Below are 26535 nucleotides of genomic sequence, written 5' to 3'. Positions count from 1 at the left end.
GGGGGGGGGACGAGACGGATCGACGCGTGTGGGCGAGCGGGTCGCGCAGTTTATTGGAACACAGCTGCCGGGCGGGGGCGCACCCCCCGCGCCCACAGAGATAGAAAAAACACAAATCAGAGGACCCCCTCGCGTCTCCCGCACCGCCACCTCCGCCTCCTCCTCCTCGTCGTCGTCAAAGAGTTCATTCGTATCGGGTGCAGCAGACGCGAGCCAGGAGACTGACATCCCTTCTCGCGTAGCTACGACACGGGTCGCTGTAAAGACCCAGCGTTTGCCGCTCGTCTTCGGCGAATCGTGATCGCCGGGAGGAGTCGCCCCCTTTAAGCGCAGTGGGGAAGTCGCCCCATTCTTCTCGGATGTCGGCCGTCCGTGCTATCGACACCCGGCCACTCTACGGATCCCGGCTCAGGACCGTCCTCTTCCTCCTCCTCCTCCGCCGCCTACGGCTGCCTCGCGGGACGTCACGACGAGGCGGTCTCACTCCATGGCGATGTTCTCAATGCGAGTTTGAGCGACGTTCTTAGACGAGGCTCTACACAGCCACAGTTTGGCACAGATAGAGTCGCGCCGATGCTCATACTGAGAGCACTACATCCATCGTTAATTTAGTTAGGGCCCCCAAAAATTTGGAGGGGGGTGGGTTAATAATTTCACTTTTTTCGTTCATGAAACTAGGCGTACAGAATGTTTGTATTTGGATGCCGAGTTAGAAAAAAAAACATTTTAAAAATTTGACATTTTTCAACCTCCCAAAATGTGGTGGCCTCCCCACGCTGTGACGGTCACGAGGAGGGTGGGGGGGGGGGGCTGTTTGACCATACTTCACCACGCTGGTCAGTGCGAGCTGAAAGTAGACGGGGAGGCCAGACGTAGACGTTCGCTACACAGGGTGCAAAGCGCAACAAATTACATTTGCTGCATGGCCCCCCTCTGCCACACGTGGCGTCTACGCCCCTCGCCGTGCCCGGTGGGTGGCACCCGACAAGTGGGTGGGGGGGGGGCACTGCCCACGCACCGTCCGGGGGGGCCCCCTCCCCTACCCCGCTTAGCTTCCGATGGGGAACATTCCCCGTGAAATGTGGTCATAGGCACAAATAGGTGGAGGGAAACCAAAAATGTCGGGAACAAACATTCGATCCGTAGGGTCCATAGATCGGGGAAAGCAAAACAAAAATTTCGTTTACGCTGGGGGACTCACGGCCGAAGGGGGGGAGGGGGGGGGGGTCGGAACCCCGGTTCGATTCCCAGCCACGGCCAACACGAGCCGTGAGCGGAATCCGAACCGGCCCTGGGCACCGCCCTTCCGCCAGCGTGCGCGGTTGAAGTGTGGTCAAAACAATGCCCCCGACACACAGGGCCCCGTGCACAGCAGCAGGGCGACGGCGCGCGGCTACGAGAGAAGAGCGAGCGGCTGGGGCTTGGGGGGGGGGGTCGCGCCGCCTCGCCACTGAACGCGGCAGCAGCAAAAGGGGAAGTATGTACACCCACGGCTTATACACGAGTAGACAGATTGGCGAAGGTCACCGCTGCTCCGACGCTGGACCGCGCACTCACGCAACAAGCTCCACGCGTCTTCCAACACGGGGAGAAACTACAGATTTCGGGATGAGCGTCAAAACTTTCACACTTCCCCATGGCTTCCCATCGTCATCATTACCAACATCATCGTCCACGTCGTGTCTGCCTGCGTGACGAGGGTCACGATCAGTTTGCAAGTCCTAATCCTGTTGGCAATTTGACCTTATCGAGGCGCGGACTGGTGCGTACATACTCACACCCACGGACGATTTCCCACCACGTGGCACTCGTTTTTAGCAACCCGGCAAAGACGATGATTGGGTGAAGGTGACGCCAGTCCTGCGATGACCATCGACGCTCACGTTGTATTGGTCAAGAATCACAACGGAGCGGCTACTGACGAAATCGGAGACGGCGCGACGGGAATCGGTTCGCGTGCAGCTGCTGGGTTGGACTGCACGGCTGGATCGCGAGAGGTGGCCGTGGATTTGAGGCATTCGTCCATTAGTGGATTGACCGTGGTCGATGGCGAAAGGTTGCATCACTGCAATTGTTATTAGTGTTACTCCTCTGGCATGTTGTACAACCCGATTTGGTGGGGCTCGGTTTATCTAACCGAGACACGCAGCAACGATTTTGACTATTATTACAATTCATCGTCGGCTCTTTGCGTTTGGCCACAAAATAATTTGGGTAATTGTTTGTCGGGAAGCCCTACAATTAGACACGATGCTCTTCCATCACGTCGGGGCTATGTTTGCGTGGCGGAGGGTCTTGCGACATACATTTTACCACATCATTGCGTAGCCGAACCTAAAAATCATGAATGAATCCGTGACATCGCCTGCGAAAAATCTGCCTGTTAAGTTGAGCAACGGCCGCGGTGACAATGGGAGCAAGTAGGTCCTGACCAGGGTCCCAATTCACACGGTCCTCATCGTCCCGTGCACAGCTACGCTCCCTGCCGTGAGCTGGAAACACCAGACCAAAACCGGAAAACACAAATTTACATTTCCATAAAAAAAACACGAAACAAATCCGCGTTCACCTTCCACCCACCCACGCACCCACCCACGCACGCACACAAGCGATGACGTTTCTCTTTGGTTCGTTTTGATTTCTAAAAGAGCTGCGAAGTCCACAGATCGCGGCTACAGCGAACCTCCGCCAGACTCCCTACTCGACGATTTCCGCTGGGTGTAAAGAGATAAAACCAACAACAACAACAAAAACCAGAAATCACTCTGCGATCAATCGCCGCGACGACGACGTACAACAACAGTACCTCGAACTCGGCAGCAATGGCACCAACGCGCCGCTCCGCCGCCTCGACCGTCAAAAAGGAACGGAAACCGTCCGAACAATCTTTAAAAAAAAAACCCCGACGGAACTTAATTATCAGTATTAATAGTAAAGTACGAATAACCCGCGCCGTTAGCGGGCAAACGCGCGCGCAAAAAAAACAAACATAACTAGCGAGTGCCAAGTAACCGGGACGAGGAGCCTGCCAACACTGGGAGGCAAACGGGCAGTAACCCAAAGAGCCGATTTGATTTTGGATCTGCGTCCAACTAGGACCCATGTCTGACAAAGAGAGAGCGAGAGAGACCTTGCCTCTAAATATCCGGCAGTTAACCAGCGTTGGCTCAAGCGAGCCCGACTCTGCTGATGAGACACTGAATGTGGAAACCCATTCTGAGTTTTCTCGTGTTGAACCAATGCGGCTGAAATTCCACACTTCCAGAAGGCCGTGCGTGTGGCTGATGGGGATGTGTAAAATGTTTACATTTTCTTAAGTGCAAAGACAAATGTGGAAGGCGTATCTGCTTAGTTTTGTGATTAGGTCACTGGTCATAGGTGCGTGCTTGTTTGACCAAACTCCACCACGCAGGACCAGTTGATAGCACCAATCGCCACCGTCATAACCGTGGCCGGGAATCGAAATCAAGCGGCCGGATTCAGAGCCCAGTGCACTTACCACTTCATCACCACATCGGTGATGCACGAGCTACAATTATAATGACAACACTTTAGTGACGCTCAGCAGCAGCAGCAGCAGCAGGCCTTGCAATCCAGAGGGCACCGGTTTGATTCCATCGCCCGGCGGAGAAATTGAAAATATTGGGCACATTTCTTATACATCCCCCACAGCCGCCACCACCTTTGTCCACCCAGCAGTGGACATAGGTTCTCTGTCGATCGGCAGGTCGTGTGTGGTGGGGTAAAGTGTGGGTACGCCCGCCACTACCAAGACGTATGGTTAGCGTGGAAGAGTAGACCAAATACCCTCTCTTGGTGGCGGGGGGGGGGGGGGTGCTTTCTAGAGCTCCTTCTCGCGGACGCTCTTTCTTGCCAGCGTAAGTGAAAACTTGCAGGGCCGCGCCTTTAGCTTTAGTTACAATCGCGAGGACTGCGATGGCCGGTGGGGGCTCGGGGAGGGGAGGGGGGGCTCCGTGTGCGTCCCGAGTGTGGGCGCAGCTCTGCGAGACGCAACGCCGCCGACCCGCTTAAGGAAGCGAAAGAGCAATAAAAACATCGTTATCACTGATCGTAGTTGTGTAAAATATATATACTGTATATATATACCGTGTATTTGTATATATGCAAATTGTGTATAAAAATATTTTGCTAAGTGCAGTAAAGCAAGCACGGACCGTCAGTATGTCACTCACGGAACCCACCCAGGTAACCACCCCACACACGTCTCCCAGTTCTAGACAAAAACACACGTGACCCAATGACCTGGACTTTGGGTGAGTTCAGGGTTCAACAGGAATGGGGGGGGGGGGTTAAGTCAGGGGTCACCTGGTCACTCCCTCCCCACCCTCAGAGGTGGGGGTCACTCTAACGACCCACTCACAGACTCATTCCTCACAATCATCGTAGGAAACTTCTGAAGTTACGCATTACCTCTTTAAATTAGCGTCACAACTGGGGTGAAGCGGGGGGGGGGGGGGCTAAACAGTAGGAGTGTGGAGGAAGGGGTTTGTGGGTGTCAGAGGCCGAGGGTCAACTGTGACAGTGCAGGGGGTCGGAGGGTTAATGCTGCCGGAGTTGGTATGGTTGTAGAGTTGGGAGGGGAGCGTTCACGTCTACGCTACAGGCCACTGCCCATGCTGTGCGGGTCGTGAGTGTTGTTTGACCGTACTTCACCAATCTGGTCAGTGCGGATTTTTGAAAAGGGGGGGGGGAGGACACAAGTTCAGATAATCGCCCTCCCAGGCCCCGTTCAGGTGTTCGCCGCCGGCATCGGCCGTGGCCAGGAATTCGAACTCGGGTCGCCGGGTTCAGAGTGCAGTGCGCTAACCCGCTGCACCACCGCTCCACCCCCCAACAGGGTCATATGGCAGAAGAGCAGACGATTGGGGTTGTGGTGCAAGGGTCACAGGTCAGTGCGATCCGACAGGGGCGGGTTCAGGGCACGTGGGGGGGGGGGGGGGGGGTCAGAGTTATAAGGCAGAAGTCAAGGGTCAAGATCACAGCACCAACTGAAGGGCGGCAGAGAACTCAGGGGCCACAGCGGCCGGCACAAACAGCAGTGACGCCGGGGCCGTATCGACTTCGGATGCACGGCGCGCGTGTGGCACGCTGTGACTACGCACGCGCGCACACACTCTGCAACACACAGGCACTGGGGGACAACACGCGCGCATTACACACGCAACACACACCGGGACACGGGCACTGGAACAGAAACGCACGCGTCGAGTGGACACGCACGCTCCCAACAGCACGGACACAACGCTGCGTGCGCACTTAAAAAATGCTCACAATGCGTACGGGGCATTCTATCTGACCGCAAAGGGGAACGCATACTCTGGAACAACACACGCTTTAAGAGAATAATGTACATGTTCCATAACAAGACGCACACTGGAGCATCTCGCGCAACGCGCACTCTCCGGAGCTGGAACAGACACTCTCTGGAATCGGCACACACAACACTCTGGAACTGGAACACACAACACTCTGGAACTGGAACACACACACTCTGGAACTGAAACAACACACATTCCCTGGAACATACATTCTGAAACTGAAACACACACTCTCTGGAACTGGAACACACACTCTGGAACAACACACACTCTGGAACTGGAACATACACTCTGGAACCACACACGTTCTGGAACCGGCACGCACATACACACACAACTGCTCGAACACCAAGCACGCTGGAATGAGGCACATGCTCAATGCCCTGCCCCTGACAATCTCCCTCACAGTGAAGGCGGTGGTGGAGGCGGTGGTGGTGGAAATTTGAGGCACACAGAGTCATGCCCGTAGATTCTGAAACCAAAGCCGTGACCGCCCCTAACCCCGCCTCCCAGCACACGAAGACGACTCCAGGCCTGGGGCGGGGGGGGGGCAGCACTTCTTACCAGCGGAGGGAAACGGGCGGCCTGTGCCTCTCTACCCTTTTACACGGATTCCCACCACAGCCCCCGGTTCCAAATCAAACCAAAGGTGGTCACCCACCTCCCCCTCACCATCACCTCCCTTGCCCTCTAACCTGATGGCCCTCTCTTCCAAGGGTTACCTCTGTAGTTCGGTGACTCCCGTCGCTTTACAATGGGTCCCCAGTGACACTTCACACATTGGGCCCAACGACCCTGAATACTACGACACCAGTGTCACTCCTCGCAGAGTCCCAGTCTAACTGGAGACTCACACCAGCGTCACTCCAGACACATACACACACCACCGCAGTGGCACTTCAGACACACCCACCACCGCAGTAGCACTGCAGACACACACACACCACCGCAGTGGCACTGCAGACACACACCACCGCAGTGTCACTCTATACAGTGGGCCCAAAAATGTTACTCCATCTCCGCACCAGACGTCCCCCGTTCTTCTGGACTGGGTCTCAATGTCTGAGGCGGCACATACGTTGTCGTTGGCACATGGATTTGTTTAACTCCTCCTTCAAAAAATCCGCTTGCTGTCCACAGTAGAGTCACAAAGCGGCTTCCTTCTTTTCGTCTCCACATCTTCTCAAAACGAAGCTTCCTTGAGTTGGCAGGAGAGGTGCGATCACAGTCAAAGGAAGCCAGGGTTCCAGATGAAGCCTAGAACTGAATTGTCAAGAGGAACCTGTTACCCCTTTTCCACTGACACATCCGAGCCAGCACGGGGCACCTTGTACTGCGCAGGCCTCACAAGAGGACGTCTGGCTCTGAGCCAAGCAGGGCCAATGCCTGGGATCGTGAAGCGTGCGCAGCCACAAGACGTCAGCGGCTCGGCTCCCGCAGTGGAAAAACAACCCAGCGCCTTCTGAGCCACGCCGGGCTGTCCTGGCATGGCTCGGTGGCGCAGTGGAAAAGATGTATGGGTTCCAGCTCAAACCCAGAACTAGATTCTCAGAGAAGCCTGGATTCCAGCTCAAACCCAGAACTAGATTCTCAGAGGAGCCTGGGTTTCCGGCTCAAAGCCAGAACCAGATTCTCTGAGGAGCCTGGATTCCAGCTCAAACCCATAACCAGATTCTCAGAAGAGGCTGGGTTCCGGCTCAAACCCAGAACTGGATTGTCAGCGGCAAGTCCATGACTGACGTCCGTCCTCTATGGACGACAGACAGAGCCGTGAGGAGGAGGGGGAGTCGGTGGCACAAGACACTGACGATGATGAAGACGATGATGTCGGTGAGAACAATGATGAGGGTTTATGATATCACCAAACCTCATTTCCACATCTCCAAAAAGTTGGCCGAGCACGTAGCGGTGAAGAGGTGAAGGTGAAGATAAGTGAGTACGGTGATTATGGTGAAGATGATGTGGTGGTAGTGGTGGTGATGATGATGATGGTGAGGTGTGACGAAGTTAGTTTTTCTGCGGCCCAGGAGAGAGCACCACGGGGGTAGAGAGGCCATCCAGCGTCGCCAGGGGGATAGTCGCCATGGATCCTGCAGACGGGAACTACACACGGCGGCGGTGGGGGGTGGGGGTGGTGAGGCAGAGGTGAGACAGTGGTGAGTGTGCATGCAGTGTATTATAGTGTGTAGTTGGTGAGCTGAGTGGTGATTGAACGCTCACCTAGAGGGATTTCCCTGCCCGTGTGCGAGCTGTGTTGTGCACGATGCACCACGTGCGTGCGTGTGAAGCGTCCAACAAGTGGCGTGTGGCAAACGAGTGATTGATGGCTGGTGGCTTGGGCGGTGAGCTCAATGGTGAGTGAACGCTCACCTGGAAGGAGGAGTTGCCAGCCTGCGTGCGAGCGGGGCTCTGCAGGGCCAGGGGGCTCAGCGTGCTCCAGAAGTGGATGCTGCCCGATGGGATCAGCGGCGACGGCGTCAGATACAGAGGCTGAGGATCGCACCCACAGGAACATCACCACCATGACCGCTGCCAGTCACGATCACATTGCCACTGTCATCGCTGTCACCGTCACCCTTACATCATCATTGCTTTCGCTGTCATCATCACCATCACAATAACATCATCACCGCTGTGATTGTCACCATCACATCGCCACGATCATCACCACTGCCATTGTCACCATCACCATGACATCGCACCATCTCAACAGTCAGTAATCGACCACTATCATCAGTCGCCACCACAATATTATTGTCACTAGCACCACTAACCACAATGATCCAAACGTCAGGTTTCAAACGTCAGGGGTGGGTCTGGTGTGGTGAGCATGGTGTGCGTGGTGAGTGTGGTGTTGAGGGTAGTGTTAAGTGCAGTGAGGGTGGTGGTGAGTGTGGTGGTGAATGTGGTGATGGCGGTGAGGTGGTAGTGAGTGTGGCCAGTGTGGTGGTGAGTGTGGTGGTTGTAGTCAGTATGTTGGTGAGTGTGGTGATGGTGGTGAGGTGGTAGTGAGTCTGGTCAGTGTGGCAATGTGGTGGTGTGGTCAATGTGGTGGTCAGTGTGGTGAGTGTGATGGGGCAGCGCTGCCCTCTGACCTGCCCCAGCAGCGATGCCCCGGTAGTGAACGGCATCAGGGGGCTAGGGATCATGTCGAGGGTGCGGCACCCCGCGCTGGAGAGCCCCCCCACAGTGCTCAACGAATCCGACTCGGAGATGATGAGCAGGGGGGGCTGGGGGGGTTTGGGTCTCTTCACGCGGGGGGCCTCGCCCCCCTCTGGGGACGATGGGCTCATCGCCATCTGCGGTGCAACAGCGATGACATGGCGACGGTTACCGGGGGGGGGGGGGGGGGGGGTGAGTGCCTTAGGTTACCAATGCAATTAACGACCCATCAAATCTAAATCAACCCATGTCCGAGTGTTCAAGCTGATCCTGTTTAACCAGGCGCGATACTTGCTTGCACCTTTACCGAACTATTTTTTGCACCTCTTGCTTCCATCCTGTATTTTGCACTGTTCTTTTGATTTGTGTGCGTTTCGTTTATGACCATAGTTTGTTGGTTGTGCAATATCGCTGAAAGACTACCCGTAATTGTTTTCGGCAAACGTTCATGTTTTTATCCGCGATTTTATTGTTGCTGCTGTTCTCGTGAAACCGCGAAGATCTCCCATCTAAAATAGCCGGGGAAGCTGGCTGAACGGGACCATCTGTGTAACAAATCAAATAAACTCTGTTGTCAATAAACTCAAAGTGAGACACCCAAGAGACAAGTCTCATTGGCAAGAGTGGCCTGGATCGCTAAAATAACAAAAGCAGTTACGATGCAATGAAGCGAATATAAATCAGAGTAAAAAACTAACGTTGAGACTAAAATCCATAACTTAATGGATTTTCTGGAAGACACTCGACACAGTTTCATGCAAAAAGTCGAATCTAATTTCGAAATCTGGCCGTGAGGATTTCTCTCTCGCCCACGGTGCGTGAGCTAAACCGCTCATAATCGGCGCGTAGTTAAACGCTTGTACACCGCGTGACAATGTGATTTGTATGGCTGTGTTGGGTCGTGAAGGGATTTTACGACGAAATATAGAATATCGGCTGGGAAAACCAATGTGTTGAGTTGTTATGTTGTCGCTATTATTATACGCTTGTTATTGTGGTGGCGGGGGCGAAGTGGTATCCGCACTTAGCAAGCTTTGCCATGGCGACCCCTCACCTGGGAGATGCCGGATGACTGCAGTGTCGCCGTAGTGATGGGCGTGCTCGCCGCGGACACCAGGGTCAGCTGGGCGCCCGTTGAGAATTGGGAGGGTGCCTCCTTCACGACCACCATGGGCAGCGACGGCCCCACCTCATCTTCGGGGGTACCCGGTGACGACTCAGGCCGCATCACCACAATCTCCACGTCAACCGCATCCACGGCAATGCACCCCTCCTCCTCCTTGGGGTTCTGAATGCAGTCAACAACAGGCGAAAAAACACGAGTGGTTGCCATGATGCATAACAATCAAATCCACATCGATACTATCTCCTCCGCGCATTGATAACACATCTTTACGTAATCACCTCCTCACCACTACCAACAAACATCACAACCTCTACCCCATTACATAATCATTATCCTAACAACACACAGCAACACAAACCCACATTCATACACCATCGAGGACCACATCACAACCACTACAGCGAATGAACGTGCCCTTACCCTCTTTTCGCCTTGCACCTCGTGAGCCCCCAAGTGCACCGTAGCTGGCACGGAGGCTCCGTGCGGCAGGGGCGCTTCCCCTTCAGTCCGCTCGGTGCCTTCCTGCACCACCAAGGACTGCGCTACCCCGTGCGGCACCGTCTTGGCCGGTTGCTGCACCGGGAGCGACATTGGCGTCGGCGCGGCGGGCTGCTGGGCGGCACTGGTTTGCACGGCGCTGGGCGCCGCCTGCAGCGAGTAGATGGTGAACGTGGAGTACAGCCCCGACGTCTTGTAGTCCGAGCCGGAGGTGCCACCGCCACCACCGCCGCCGGCGGACGCGACGGCACCCCCACCCACCTTCCCGCCGGATCTCCGTGCCCCTCCGTCCACCACGCCCCCCCAGTCGGTGACGCCGGCGGACGCCGCCACCCCGGCCATCGTCACCGCGCCGTTGCCCATGACGACGGTGGGCGGCTGAGTGGGCCCAGCTGCTGTGGCGGCGACGCTGGAGGAGATGGTGGAGGGCCCCGAAGGCCCTGTCTTGCTGGCGCCCTCCAGTAGGAGGGTCGTGACACGCTCGGCGTCGGCAGACGTGAGCGACGCTGTATCCAGGTTCACCGATTCGGGGAACGAGACGAACTTGTAGACAAACTTCTGACCGTTCACCTTCTTGATGATGTTCTATGTGACACGACACACGGCGCTCAACTCAGTGAACACGGCACGCGTAGCTCTCTAAATTCACCAGACTTAAATTGCCACACACCACACTGACACACCCAGTTAACTCATTGTGCTGGTGTGCCACCACGTGCCCTGCTACCGGTAGCCTTGGATTCTCTGGTTGTTGGACATTCATTGTCTCAATAAATTGAATTTCACGGGCTCATAAATTACGTTACTCTATCTGTGTGTTTATGTGTCACCATGTCTCTGTGTACCCCCATGTAACCCTGTCCTCATGTCCCACCAGTGTACCCGTGTCTCCCTACCTTCTTGTACAAGTATCTACTCGTCACGTTGGTCTCGTTTTCTGATCTTGTATCTCCCTGTCCCAGTATTCCTGTGTCTCCCTGTGACATGTCCCCGTGTCCCCCCACCTTCTCGTAGTAGTATCTCAGCGCCCTGCTGAGCTTGTCGTAGTTCATGTTGGTCTTGTTCTTGCGCAGCCCCCACAGGCGTGCCACCTCCTCGGCCTGCAGCAGCTTAAACTCCCCGTCTGACGAGGTCCACGCGATGAGGTTCTGGTTCCGCACGTCCAGCAGCAGCTGCAGCAGGAACTGCCACAGTGTGATGGTCGAATCCATTCCTACACACACACTCTGTTGAAGCAAGTGCTGGCCGCATTTTTATTCCCTATTTATCTCCAGTGCTGATGTTTCATTTAATAATGAGTCCACCTATGGGAGGCCTAGGACTGGTTCAGATAATCGCCACTGGTGTTGGATGCGAGCCGGAATCGAACTTAGTCGCCGGGTTCGTAGAGCAGTGCACTTACCACTGAGCTACCACTCCCCACACGCAACAATTAACTACGCACACATGCATTCCCAAACATGTACATACACCGGATTAACTACAGACACACGCAAACAAACGACCACAGTGCCAACCAAGGAATGGAACAAACGACCACAGTGCCAACCAAGGAATGGAACACGTATAAGATAAGGTCCCGACGAGGAGATGGAGCGATGAAATCAGCTCAGTGTAAAGGTGCTCGGATCGATTATTACATTGCAGGAGCGTGAGACATAGCAACAGATTAGAGAGGCCTTCGTCCAGCGGTGGACTGATCAAAGCTCACCTGCACAGGGCCGGCGCTGAGAGCGGAGTCACGCGATCCGGGCAGCCCTGGTGGTGCTCCCATCGGCGTCAACCGGGGCACCACCGTTCCCTTGCTCAGGGCACCGCCCCCACGGTCATCTCCCTCTGGACGCGGGGCCCCTCGCCCCCCACGGCAGTGGGGGTCTCACTGCTCGCACGAGAACACAAAGATAAAAGATCCTGCATGAAGCTCACTTAAAATGTAGGGGCAAGGGGTGCGAGCGAGCGTCTTTGAAGGCCGTACCGGCACACGACGGGGTGGCGTGTACAGCTATGCGCTCAGCCGCTTTTGCCTCGCCAAGGTTGATATTTACACACCGCGCCCGGTTCTCATACAAGGCTGAATTGACCTTGGAGAGGCCAAGGACCGGATCAGATATTCACTGTCACTGATGGTGGCCATGAGTATGAATCGAACTCAGGTCGCCAGGTTTAAAGTGCAGAGGGCTCACAACCGCTCCCAACAAACATACAAAGACCCCCCATATAGCCTTTAACAGATTATTGGGGCAAGTGCTGTTTGTGGGCACCTATGAAGTCCGGCACAGCACATGAGGGAGTGGGTGGCCAACAACATGCCTAGCCACCTTTGATTTCCAGTGTTGTTTACACACAGCATCAGGCACTCAATTCAAGTTGAGTCAACCTCGCAGGGTATGTTAGCCACAGGTACACAAACATGCGTGTTATAATGATACATTATATATATGTGATGTTAGGACTGTTGTGAGGTATGATGATGCGTGGCAACGTGATGTGACGATGTGTGGTGTTCAGGGTCGGCCGAAACGATGACGTCTTGAAACGTCACACACTCCCTCCCTTTCCGTTGTCAGGGAAACCGCTCTGAGAAGCATTGCCATAGCAACCAAGCTAAATAGCAACACCATAGCAACAGAACCAAGGAGCATCGTCATGGCAACAACGCCAAGCAGTATCTCAGTAGGAACGACGCCAAGGAGTAACGCTAAAGCAACCATGCCGAACAGTGTCACCGTGGGGAAAAAAAATCCAAGGAGCATCACCTTAGCAACGAAACCAAGTAGCACCACCACAGTAACCATTAAATAAAATATCACCGTAGAAACCACGTTCAGGTTCACAAAATCTCTTAATTGAGTAGGCGGTATGCAAACGGTACCCAACGCACAATGCCCTGCAGACGGTAATCCGTAAGTGAGCATCTATTAAGGTATTAAGGTCAGCACAACACCCGTCAGAGCGGTGTGTCGAAAACTACACGCGCACGTCCGCCGCTGTGCTGGTGATGTCAAACGCACGCTGATGTTTTCGTAATGCCGAATTTATTTGTGGATGCAAGTGGGTTTAGGCCGAGGTGACCTGGCTGCCATACCCACAACCTATAAACCTTGCCCTGCCATACCCTGAACCTATAAACCTAGCCCTGCCATACCCATAACCTATAAACCTAGCCCTGCCATACCCTGAACCTATATACAGTGAGGGAAAAAAAAGTATTTGATCCCCTTCTGATTTTGTACGTTTGCCCACTGACAAAGAAATTACCAGTCTATAATTTAATGGTAGGTTTATTTGAACAGTGAGAGACAGAATAACAACAGAAAAACGCATGTCAAAAATGTTATAAATTGATTTGAATTTTAATGAGGGAAATAAGTATTTGACCCCTCTGCAAAACATGACTTAGTACTTGGTGGCAAAACCCTTGTTGGCAATCACAGAGGTCAGGCGTTTCTTGTAGTTGGCCACCAGGTTTGCACACATCTCAGGAGGGATTTTGTCCCACTCCTTTTTGCAGATCTTCTCCAAGTCATTAAGGTTTCGAGGCTGACGTTTGGCAACTCGAACCTTCAGCTCCCTCCACAGATTTTCTATGGGATTAAGGTCTGGGGACTGGCTAAGCCACTCCAGGACCTTAATGTGCTTCTTCTTGAGCCACTCCTTTGTTGCCTTGGCCGTGTGTTTTTGGTCATTGTCATGCTGGAATACCCATCCACGACCCATTTTCAATGCCCTGGCTGAGGGAAGGAGGTTCTCACCCAAGATTTGACGGTACATGGCCCCGTCCATCGTCCCTTTGATGCGGTGAAGTTGTCCTGTCCCCTTAGCAGAAAAGAACATCATCCCCACCTCCATGTTTGACGGTGGGGATGATGTTCTTGGGGTCATAGGCAGCATTCCTTCTCCCCCAAACACGGCGAGTTGAGTTGATGCCAAAGAGCTCCATTTTGGTCTCATCTGACCACAACACTTTCATCCAGTTGTCCTCTGAATCATTCAGATGTCCAATGGCAAAATTCAGACGGGCATGTATATGTGCTTTCTTGAGCTGGGGGACCTTGCGGGCGCTGCAGGATTTCAGTCCTTCACGGCGTAGTGTGTTACCAATTGTTTTCTTGGTGACTATGGTCCCAGCTGCCTTGAGATCATTGACAAGATCCTCCCGTGTAGTTCTGGGCTGATTCCTCACCGTTCTCATGATCATTGCAAGTCCACGAGGTGAGATCTTGCATGGAGCCCCAGGCCGAGGGAGATTGACAGTTCTTTTGTGTTTCTTCCATTTGTGAATAATCGCACCAACTGTTGTCACCTACTCACCAAGTTGCTTGGCAATGGTCTTGTAGCCCATTCCAGCCTTGTGTAGGTCTACAATATTGTCGCTGACATCCTTGGAGAGCTCTTTGGTCTTGGGCATGGTGGAGAGTTTGGAATCTGATTGATTGCTTCTGTGGACAGGTGTCTTTTATACAGGTAACAAGCTGAGATTAGGAGCACTCCCTTTAAGAGTGTGCTCCTAATCTCAGCTCGTTACCTGTATACAAGACAGCTGGGAGCCAGAAATCTTTCTGATTGAGAGGGGGTCAAATACTTATTTCCCTCATTAAAATGCAAATCAATTTATAACATTTTTGACATGCGTTTTTCTGGATTTTGTTGTTTTCATTCTGTCTCTCACTGTTCAAATAAACATACCATTAAAATTATAGACTGATCATTTCTTTGTCAGTGGGCAAACGTACAAAATCAGCAGGGGATCAAATACTTTTTTCCCTCACTGTACCTAGCCGTGCCATACCCATAACCTATAAACCTAGCCCTGCCATACCCATAACCTATAAACCTAGCCCTGCCATAACCTGAACCTATATACCTAGCCCTGCCATACCCTGAACCTATATACCTAGCCGTGCCATACCCATAACCTATAAACCTAGCCCTGCCATACCCATAACCTATAAACCGAGCCTTGCTATACCCATAACCTATATAACTAGCTCTGCCATACCCTGAACCTATATACCTAGCCCTGCCATACCCTGAACCTATATACCTAGCCGTGCCATACCCATAACCTATAAACCTAGCCCTGCCATACCCATAACCTATAAACCGAGCCTTGCTATACCCATGACCTATATAACTAGCCCTGCCATACCCTGAACCTATATACCTAGCCCTGCCATACCCTGAACCTATATACCTAGCCGTGCCATACCCATAACCTATAAACCTAGCCCTGCCATACCCATAACCTATAAACCGAGCCTTGCTATACCCATAACCTATATAACTAGCCCTGCCATACCCTGAATCTATATACCTAGCCGTGCCATACCCATAACCTATATACCTAGCCCTGCCATACCTAGAGCTCTAACCCTATAACCTAGCCCTGCCATACCCAAAGCTCTAACCCTACAACCTAGACCTTAACTCTAATGCCCTCACCCTGCCGTACCCCTAACCAGACCACACGATACAGTAGGGAAAGGACTCCGGTAATGCTGTACACAGTCCCAATAACCTTAACCCCATAGCCGATAGACCCAAACAACTACGCACTACTTTAACCCTAACACAAACGTGACCCTGCCCTGACTATTATTGCGTGCAACATTTTTTGTTGTTACAAAATTAAGTTTGGTGAAACCGAGTTGGGGGTTGTCGCACCAATGGCACAGGGCCGGAGCCTACCGTGTTCACTTGTAGGGTTAGCCTAGCACTGTAGGTGAGAGTTACAGGCCCGATCCTATACCTCTTACCCTATAGCCTGGACTCTATGGCCCTAACCTTACCCAGCTCAAACCTTACGCTGCCTACAACGCTAACCCTACAAGTACTAACATTAACCCCAATTCGCTGATATTAGCCCTATATCTCGAACTCCAGCCCCACGATACCTGAAACAGTAACTCTGTAGTCCTAACGTTAACTTAACCATAACCTTGTATGTACAGTAGGGCTAGGTGAGAATTCGAGCTACAGGTTAGCGTTATGGATATGGGATAAGTCTGACCCTATAACCATAGCTCTACCTACATACACCTAACCACGTTATGTTTATAGCCTTATAACCCTAACACAACTATACCCCTAACACAACTATACCCCTGTCCTAACACAACTATACCCCTAACCCTAATACAACTACACCCCTAATACAACTATACCCCTAACCCTAACACAACCATACCCCTAACAACACAACTATACCCCTAACCCGAATACAACGATACCCCTCACAACACAACTACACCCCTCACCCTAATACAACTACACCCCTGATACAACGATACCCCTCACAACACAACTACACCCCAAACACAACTACACCCCTAACACTAACACAACTATAATCCTAATACAACGATACCCCTCACAACACAACTACACCCCTAACACAACTACACTCACAACACAACTATACCTCTAACACAACTACACCCCTAACCCTAACACAACTATACCTCTAACACAACTACACCCCTCACAACACAACTATACCTCTAACACAACTACACCCCTAACACAACTACACCCCTAACACTAACACAACTATACCTCTAACACAACTACACCCCTAACACAACTACACCCCTAACACTAACACAACTATACCTCGAACACAACTACACCCCTAACACTAACACAGCTATACCTCTAACACAACTACACCCCTCACAACACAACTATACCTCTAACACAACTACACCCCTAACCCTAACACAACTATACCTCTAACACAACAACACCCCTCACAACACAACTATACCTCTAACACAACTACACCCCTTACAACACAACTATACCTCTAACACAAGTACACCCCTAAAACAACTACACCCCTAACACAACTATACCTCTAACACAACTACACCCCTAACACAACTACACCCCTAACACTAACACAACTATACCTCGAACACAACTACACACCTAACACTAACACAACTATACCTCTAATACAACAACACCCCTCACAACACAACTATAACTCTAACACAACTACACCCCTGACCCTAACACAACTACACCTCTAACACAACTACACCCCTCACAACACAACTACACCCCACACAACATAACTACACCCCTCACAACACAACTACACCCCTAACCCTAACACAACTATACCTCTAACACAACTACACCCCTAACACAACAACACCCCTCACAACACAACTATACCTCTAACACAACTACACCCCTAACCCTAGCACAACTATACCTCTAACACAACTACACCCCTCACAACAAAACTATACCTCTAACACAACTACACCCCTAACACAACCACACCCCTAACACTAACACAACTATACCTCTAACACAACTACACCCCTCACAACACAACTATACCTCTAACACAACTACACCCCTCACAACACAACTATACCTCTAACACAACTACACCCCGAACACAACTACACCCCTAACACAACTACACCCCTAACCCTAACACAACTATACCTCTAACACAACTACACCCCTCACAACACAACTATACCTCTAACACAACTACACCCCTAACCCTAACACAACTATACCTCTAACACAACTACACCCCTCACAACACAACTATACCTCTAACACAACTACACCCCTAACACAACTACACCCCTAACACTAACACAACTATACCTCTAACACAACTACACCCCTAACACAACTACACCCCTAACACTAACACAACTATACCCCTAACACAACAACACCCCTCACAACACAACTACACCTCTAACACAACTACACCCCTCACAACACAACTATACCTCTAACACAACTACACCCCTCACAACACAACTATACCTCTAACACAACTACACCCCTAACACAACTATACCTCTAACACAACAACACCCCTCACAACACAACTATACCTCTAACACAACTACACCCCTAACACAACCACACCCCTAACACTAACACAACTATACCTCTAACACAACTACACCCCTCACAACACAACTATACCTCTAACACAACTACACCCCTAACACAACTACACCCCTCACAACAAAACTATACCTCTAACACAACTACACCCCTAACACAACCACACCCCTAACACTAACACAACTATACCTCTAACACAACTACACCCCTCACAACACAACTATACCTCTAACACAACTACACCCCTAACACAACTACACCCCTAACACTAACACAACTATACCTCTAACACAACTACACCCCTAACACAACTACACCCCTAACACTAACACAACTATAATCCTAATACAACTATACCTCTAACACAACTACACCCCTCACAACACAACTATACCTCTAACACAACTACACCCTCACAACACAACTATACCTCTAACACAACTACACCCCTAACCCTAGCACAACTATACCTCTAACACAACTACACCCCTCACAACAAAACTATACCTCTAACACAACTACACCCCTAACACAACCACACCCCTAACACTAACACAACTATACCTCTAACACAACTACACCCCTCACAACACAACTATACCTCTAACACAACTACACCCCTAACACAACTACACCCCTAACACTAACACAACTATACCTCTAACACAACTACACCCCTAACACAACTACACCCCTAACACTAACACAACTATAATCCTAATACAACTATACCTCTAACACAACTACACCCCTCACAACACAACTATACCTCTAACACAACTACACCCTCACAACACAACTATACCTCTAACACAACTACACCCCTAACACAACACAACTACACCTCTAACCCAACTACACCCCACACAACATAACTATACCTCTAACACAACTACACCCCTAACACTAACACAACTATACCTCTAACACAACTACACCTCTCACAACACAACTACACCCCTCACAACACAACTACACCCCACACAACATAACTACACCCCTCACAACACAACTATACCACTAACACAACTACACCTCTAACACGACTATACCTCTAACACAACTACACCCCACACAACTATAGCTCTAACACAACTACACCTCTAACACAACTACACCTCTAACACAAATACACCTCTAACACAAATACACCTCTAACACAACTACACCTCTAACACAACTACACCTCTAACACAACTACACCCCACACAACTACACCTGTAACACAACTACACCTCTAACACAACTACACCCCTAACACAACTACACCCCACACTACACAACTACACCTCTAACACAACTACACCCCTAACACTAACACAACTACACCTGTAACACTACACCTGTAACACAACTACACCTCTAACACAACTACACCCCACACAACACAACTACACCTCTAACACAACTACACCCTCACAACACAACTATACCTCTAACACAACTACACCTCTAACACAACTACACCCCACACAACACAACTACACCTCTAACACAACTACACCTGTAACACAACTACACCTGTAACACAACTACACCCCACACAACACAAACTCCTGTCACCCCCCATACCGCCCCCGTACTCGCCGCCCACGCCCAAGCCGCGGGCTCCGACTCCATGTCGCGGCCCTCTCCTCCTGCTCCTCCTGCTTCTCCTCCTCCTGCTTCTCCTCCTCCTGCTTCTCCTGCTCCTGCTTCTCCTGCTCCTGCTTCTCCTCCTCCTCCTGCTGCTTCTCCTGCTGCTTCTCCTCCTGCTTCTCCTCCTGCTTCTCCTGCTGCTTCTCCTGCTGCTGCTGCCCCCCGCTCACACAGCGGGGGTCAAGACCCCACGACGCCGGGGAAGGGGGTGCCCACAGCGAGACCCTCATCCCCGTGGTACCCCCGTTGCTCGGGGTGGGTCCCCTTACCTCGCGCTCAGGGTCCTCCTCGTGCCCTGAGCGAGGGCCGCATGGCCCCGGGTAGAGACGACGCCGCCGACGCCGCCGCCGCCGCCGCCGACCTCTCCCCGGGGTGACTGCTGGGGGCAACCCTCGATATGGTCGCCGGGTGATCCCTGAAAGATTCCCGAAGGGGTCCCGGGGCGGGTGAGTGGGTGAGGTGAGGTGGGGGGGTCCCCACAGTGGGGCTTTCTGTCGACGATAACGACCGTGCGGACTTGGGTATCTTGAGCTGTCAAACACTCCCCCACCACCACCACCACGTTGCTGCTGCTGCGTCTCTCTCCTCCCTCCGCTTCCGTGCCCCCCTTTAATTCGCCTTGCGTTTCGATGCGGGGATCTCCCGGCCTCGAGTATGTCGCCCCGTCCCCCTCCTCCTCCCAGCGCGTGTTGACTCCGCGGGTGACAACGGCGCTCCGTCTCCTACCACCACCTCCTCCACCTCCTTCACCACCACCACCTCCTCCTCCTGCTGCTGCTGCTACTCGTACGGCGACGGCGGCGATGCGCGATGTGGACTCGGGGCGGCGCTCGCACCAACAACAACCACCACCACCACCACTCGCACCAACAACAACAACCACCACCACTCGCAGCAACAACAACAACCACCACCACCACTCGCACCAACAACAACAACAACCAGCACCACCACCACCACCACTCGCACCAACAACAACAACCACCACCACCACTCGCACCAACAACAACCACCACCACCACTCGCACCAACAACAACAACCACCACCACCACTCGCACCAACAACAACAACCACCACCACCACCACTCGCACCAACAACAACCACCACTAATACTCACACAAACTCACCACTCTGCTTCTATCACAGCAACAACATACGTTTACAATCGTAATCGGTTTATTAAGTTGTGAATAATATACATAACATGTACATAACATATACATAACATGTACATGACATATACACAACATGTACACAACACACAGCACAATTGCCACTGGTATAGGTGTACTGCTGCTGCTGGGGTATATACGTTCAATCGCTGTTATACACAACAACAACAATCGCAATCGCTTTAATATGTTGTGAATAATATACACAACATATCCACAATATATGCACAACATATACAAAACATATACACATGTACACAACACATAGCACAATTGCCACTGGTATAGGTGTGCTGCTGCTGGAGTATATACGTTCAATCGCTGTTATATACAACAATCGTAATCGCTTTAATACGTTGTGAATAATATACACAACATGTACACAACATGTACACAACATATACACAACACAGCACAATTGCAACTGGTATAGGGGTGCTGCTGCTGGGGTATTTGCGGTCAATCGCTGTTATACACAACAACAGAATGTTGATAATGCAATCGAACAACACTGCAGGTAGCTCCTAATGCTGTATAGTACACAAACACACAATTCCCATATGATAACGATGATTGTGTTAGAGGTACACTATAAGGTACACTACATTGTGTGCATGCATGGTTTATTGTTAATTCACTGCTAAATGAGTGCCGCGTGACAAACACATTGGTAAACAAATACGTGAATGCTATAGGACACAAACGACACAATGGACATTATGATTCATGTGTGTGTTATTACACAATATGAATGCACAATCCATAAAGTGTGTAACAGCACTGCTGCTTTAGACAAACACAATACGCGAGTGGACACAAGTTTACATCACAGCTGTCAACCCCTAATCAGTGTTGCCTGCCTTATTACAGACCAATTCAGACCTTAGTGGTGACCCCGTGCCCCTTATACATCTCAAAGTTCATCCTACAAAGTCCCATCACAAAGGGAGAAACACACAAATAGACAATCACCACTGCTACACTCACGACTAGTACACTCACCACTGCTACACTCACCACTGCTACACTCACCACTGCTACACTCGCCACTGCTACACTCGCCACTGCTACACTCGCCACTAGTACACTCACCACTACTACACTCACCACTGCTACACTCACCACTGCTACACTCACCACTAATACACTCACCACTAGTACACTCACCACTGCTACACTCACCACTGCTACACTCACCACTAGTACACTCACCACTGCTACACTCACAACTTGTACACTCACCACTAGTACACTCACCACTAGTACACTCACCACTGCTAGACTCACCACTGCTACACTCACCACTGCTACACTCACCACTGCTACACTCACCACTAGTACACTCACCACTAGTACACTCACCACTGCATACCTGTCAACCCTTATCAGTGCTGCCTGCCTTATTACAGACCAATTCAGACCTTATTGCTCACCCCGTAACAGCACATCAACACAATAGCACATCAACAACACAACAGCATTAACAACACAACAGCATCAACGACACAACAGCATCAACAACACAACAGCACATCAACACAACAGCACATCAACAACACAACAGCATTAACAACACAACGGCATTAACACAACAGCATTAACAACACAACAGCACATCAACAACACAACAGCATTAACAAGACAACAGCATTAACAAGACAACAGCATTAACAACACAACAGCATTAACAACACAACAGCACATCAACAACACAACAGCATTAACAACACAACAGCATTAACACAACAGCATTAACACAACAGCACATTAACAACACAACAGTACATCAACACAACAGCACATCAACAACACAACAGCATTAACAACACAACAGCATTAACACAACGGCATTAACACAACAGCACATTACCAACACAACAGCACATCAACACAACAGCACATCAACAACACAACAGCATTAACAACACAACAGCACATCAACAAACACAACAGCATTAACAAAACAGCATCAACACAACAGCATCAACACAACAACAACACAACAGGATCCACAACAAAACAGCACATCAACAAACACAACAGCATCAACAACACATCAGCATCAACAAACACAACAGCATCAACAACAGAGCTGCTGGTGGTCCATGCTGTGCCGTGATGCTGTGCCCGTGCACGCGTTCGTAATCGATGGTCGTTAACCCCGCAGCCTTCCTCCCTCCCTATTCAACCACAACCAATAGCAATTCAGAGAAGGCGGGAAACCCCCCCCGTCCCCTCCCCTCCCCGTTGTGACGATACCGGTGACGTCCGCAAAGCCCCCCCCCTCTCTCCCCCTCTCATTGTCTTCACCTCCTGTCCAGCGGCACACGTGTGGACAGAGAGTATGAGAGTATGGATCCTAGCAGTCACGAAAGCTTTAAATCTAGAATAGTCTGTAGATATATTTGAAAGTCTGCTTTGAAAACCCATCTCTTCAAACGGAACATTCCCTTTTTGTTATTTGCTCGGTTGTCCCCTGGTTTTGTTGTTTTAGTTTCCCGCTTTCCATGCATCGCGCATTGGGATCCGAGGATGGACTTCGCATTGTGCATTTAAATTTTTGTTATAAATCGAACCGATGCACAATCACAGATAGCACGCTTGCGTAAAAAAAAAACATATATACAGTAGTCATCCCGATTATAAGTCGCACTATCCCCAGACCCTCCCTCCCCCCCGTGACTAAAGCAAACGTTGGCGGCGCGTCTTATAATCCGGTACGAGATGCCGGATTTGTATAACTTTACCGGGTGCGTCTTATAATCCCGTACGAGATACCGGATTTGTATAACTTTACCGGGTGCGTCTTATAATCCGGTACGAGATACCGGATTTGTATAACTTTTACCGGGTGCGTCTTTTAATCCGGTACGAGATTCCGGATTTGTATAACTTTACTGGGTGCGTCTTGTAATCCGGTACGCATGAGTTACCAAATTTGTATAACATTACAGCGTACGTCTTATAATCAGGAGCTTGCTTGCCATGAATCTAAAACAATCGATTCGTGCCACTATAAGATTATTCGATTAATGTACTGTATCTGAACCGAGAGAATCGATTTGTTAACTGTAGCGATTAATCTCAAATCCACGATACATTACAGACGTCTCGATTCCGTATTTACAATTCGATTTCGGAATTTATTCTGACGGGACGTGCGGAGACTACAGTGTATCGCTGGGTTTGCACGAGCGCATCCGAGACCATTTATCGTAAATAAAGTCAATCATTGCACGCACGATTACGTTTAAACTGGCCGTGTGAACATACAGAGAATCTATACAGTATATCGATCCACGCACAACACAGTGAACGCGTGTCATCGGGTCTCTGCGCATGCGCACAACGCGCGCGTGAGGGGAGTTGGGAAGGGGGTCTCGTGACGTCACCGCCCACAACTGCGCGTCGCGTGACGGCACGGAAACGGGGCGCGGCCTTAGATGGGAGCAATGTGGGCGGGGCCAAGAAGGGGGGGTGGGGCCAATAAGGGGGGGTAGGGCCAATAAGGGAGGGTGGGGCCAATAAGGGAGGGTGGGGCCAAGAAGGGGGGGTGGGGCCAAGAATGGGGGTGGGGCCAAGAAGAGGGGGGGTGGGGCCAAGAAGGGGGGGGCAACAAGGGGTGGGGTCAACAGGGGGGGTGCCAATAAGGGGGAGTAAACAAATTGGGGGAGGGGGGCAATATTGGGGGGGGGGAAGAAGAGGAGCAAGAAGGGGGGGTGCAAGAAGGGGGGGGTGCAAGTCGGGGGTGGGCGCAAGGCGCCGTGGGCGGGGCTACTCGCCCCCCCCGCCATCAAGTCGGGGTCGTTACGGGGTTCAGAATCAGAATGTTTCAATCTTGATTTGAAGCTTTCGTGACTGCAGGAATCCACACTCTTTGGTTCTTTCGGTAAAGTCACGTAGGTAGAAAATAAAACAAATCACGACGTTTCGATCGCAACACAAGCGGCCGTCATCAGGTGTAACAGACACGGCAGGAGGACTGCTGACATAGTAGAAAGCTGCTGCTAACAAGAGTCGATATAGGATTTTGGTGGGCTCAACCTAAGGGTAATTGGGCGGAGCTAGAGACGGAACTAGCACGTAAATGTAAATGTGACAGATTAGCACGTCAATGTGAGACGCCGTGATTTATTTTATTTTATACCTACGTGACTTTACCGAAAGAATTAAATAGTATAATCAGAATGTTTGTTTGTAGCTGGAGCAATCCGATGAGCTAGACAGCTCTTCTTCACAGACGTGCAGCAGGGGCCGGGTCAGAACGTTGCGACAACAAACGATGCAAAAACAATAATATAGGAGTGCAAAGTATAGGAAAGGTAAAACAAATCACTTTTAAAAATGTACAAATAAAACTTAATTTTTTTATTATACCAAGTAAAGCCCACCGTGCTATTAACGGATTTTCTTTCGTTTGGTTACCAAGAAAAGCCTCACCGAGACGTTTTCTGGAGGTTCTTGTCAAGTTTTACGCAGTAAGGGGGGGGCGATAGCTGTTGTCGCTGTGAGATGCCGAGAGCGATGGCCCAGGGAGTTTTGCAGCATTGGGATATTTAGACGAAAGGGAGTTCCACTGTGTGTGGGTTTAGCTATGGGAGGATGAAACCGGAGGAAACCCGTGCAGAACATCAAGGGAAGATCTAAATCCCGCACAGCAAAGCGGCGCCTGAGTAGGTACTCCCAACTCAGGGGGCCCTTTGCTGCGAGGCGCCGGTTGTTATCAGTGCGCCGGTGAGGCGTAAGGTGACATCGCCGTGGTCGATCCACTGCTGGAAGAGCGCCTCCCCCGAGCCAGCGCTGCTACCGCCCCCGTCTCGCTTCCGCTGCAGCGCACGAGCCCATTGGGTCGCTCCCATCTCCTGTGGACGCTCTCGCGAAATCGTCGTCTCGTCTCTCCACTGCGTGCAATTTTCAAGCGTGCATCGCGAACTTTTTCAGCTTTACATTCGGTCCGAGCCACCGGTGAAGATTCCTCGTTTGCTGCGGCAAACGAGGAATCTTCTTTCGCACCGTACGTGGCCAACCATGCAAATCACCCACGCGCTCATGCGACATTCGTCAATAACGTGGCCCAAAGAGGAAATATATATATACTGGTAGAAACCTCCTGGTGACACCAGCCCACATTATTGTGTCCGTCCGTCCGTCGTGCATCCAAAAATGGGAGCGTGGGGCTGGGTGGGGAGGGGCTGGTCACCCCATGGTGCCCTTCTAAAACTCCGGGCATATTTGCGGAATACACCACGCCGCCGTTGACCCTGGCCATTGACCGAGCAACCCAACGTTCCTACCAGCTCCCTCCGCAGGAATGTGTTAATAGGCAACGTTTCGGGATAAAGTGGCCAGGGAGATAAGCGGACTCGCCTTATCAGTCACAATCTCTTGAAAAGCAACCGTTGTTCGCCACTAAGTGAAGTGTAGAAGGCCCGCTGGCAGGTCACGAGACAGACCCAGGTGCCATGGGTTGACCGAGGTGACCGGCAAAGATCTAATCTGTGCTCCCACTTGTTGTTGTGAACGTCGCTCCTTTGCCCTCCATTGCTGCCAGAGGCCTCAAACTCCCCGGGAGTGAGGGTCCTTCACGAACATCCTCCAATCTCTCACCCACTCATTCATTCATTCACACCCACTCACAAAGATCCCCTGTATAACCTGAACAGACTGTTGGGGCAAGTGATGTTATCGAGCACCTATAAAGGCCGGCA

At 51.2% G+C, this 26535-nt stretch overlaps 1 protein-coding gene and 1 long non-coding RNA gene across 2 annotated transcripts; one reads left to right on the top strand and one right to left on the bottom strand.

Moving 5' to 3' along the window:
• Positions 1-31: 31 nt before the first annotated feature.
• Positions 32-20342, bottom strand: LOC116952327 (ETS domain-containing protein Elk-1-like). Its single transcript, XM_032971573.2, has 8 exons — positions 19923-20342; positions 11837-12004; positions 11130-11338; positions 10048-10710; positions 9556-9789; positions 8435-8638; positions 7710-7829; positions 32-7442 (listed from the first exon to the last, which is right to left on the bottom strand). The coding sequence occupies exons 3-8, from the start codon at positions 11334-11336 to the stop codon at positions 7347-7349; spliced, it is 1524 nt and encodes a 507-aa protein (XP_032827464.1). The 5' UTR covers positions 11337-11338; positions 11837-12004; positions 19923-20342; the 3' UTR covers positions 32-7346.
• Positions 19999-24069, top strand: LOC142931003 (uncharacterized). The gene is made up of 2 exons (XR_012947002.1): positions 19999-20099; positions 20337-24069. It is a non-coding gene; the product is annotated as an uncharacterized LOC142931003 (long non-coding RNA).
• Positions 24070-26535: the final 2466 nt, after the last annotated feature.

The sequence above is a fragment of the Petromyzon marinus genome, chromosome 46 (genome assembly GCF_048934315.1).
Source record: "Petromyzon marinus isolate PM22_M1 ecotype Great Lakes invasive population chromosome 46, UKy_Petmar_22M1.pri1.0, whole genome shotgun sequence".
In the NCBI taxonomy this organism is placed as follows: Eukaryota; Metazoa; Chordata; class Hyperoartia; order Petromyzontiformes; family Petromyzontidae; genus Petromyzon; species Petromyzon marinus.
This window is presented reverse-complemented; position numbering and strand designations above follow the sequence as displayed.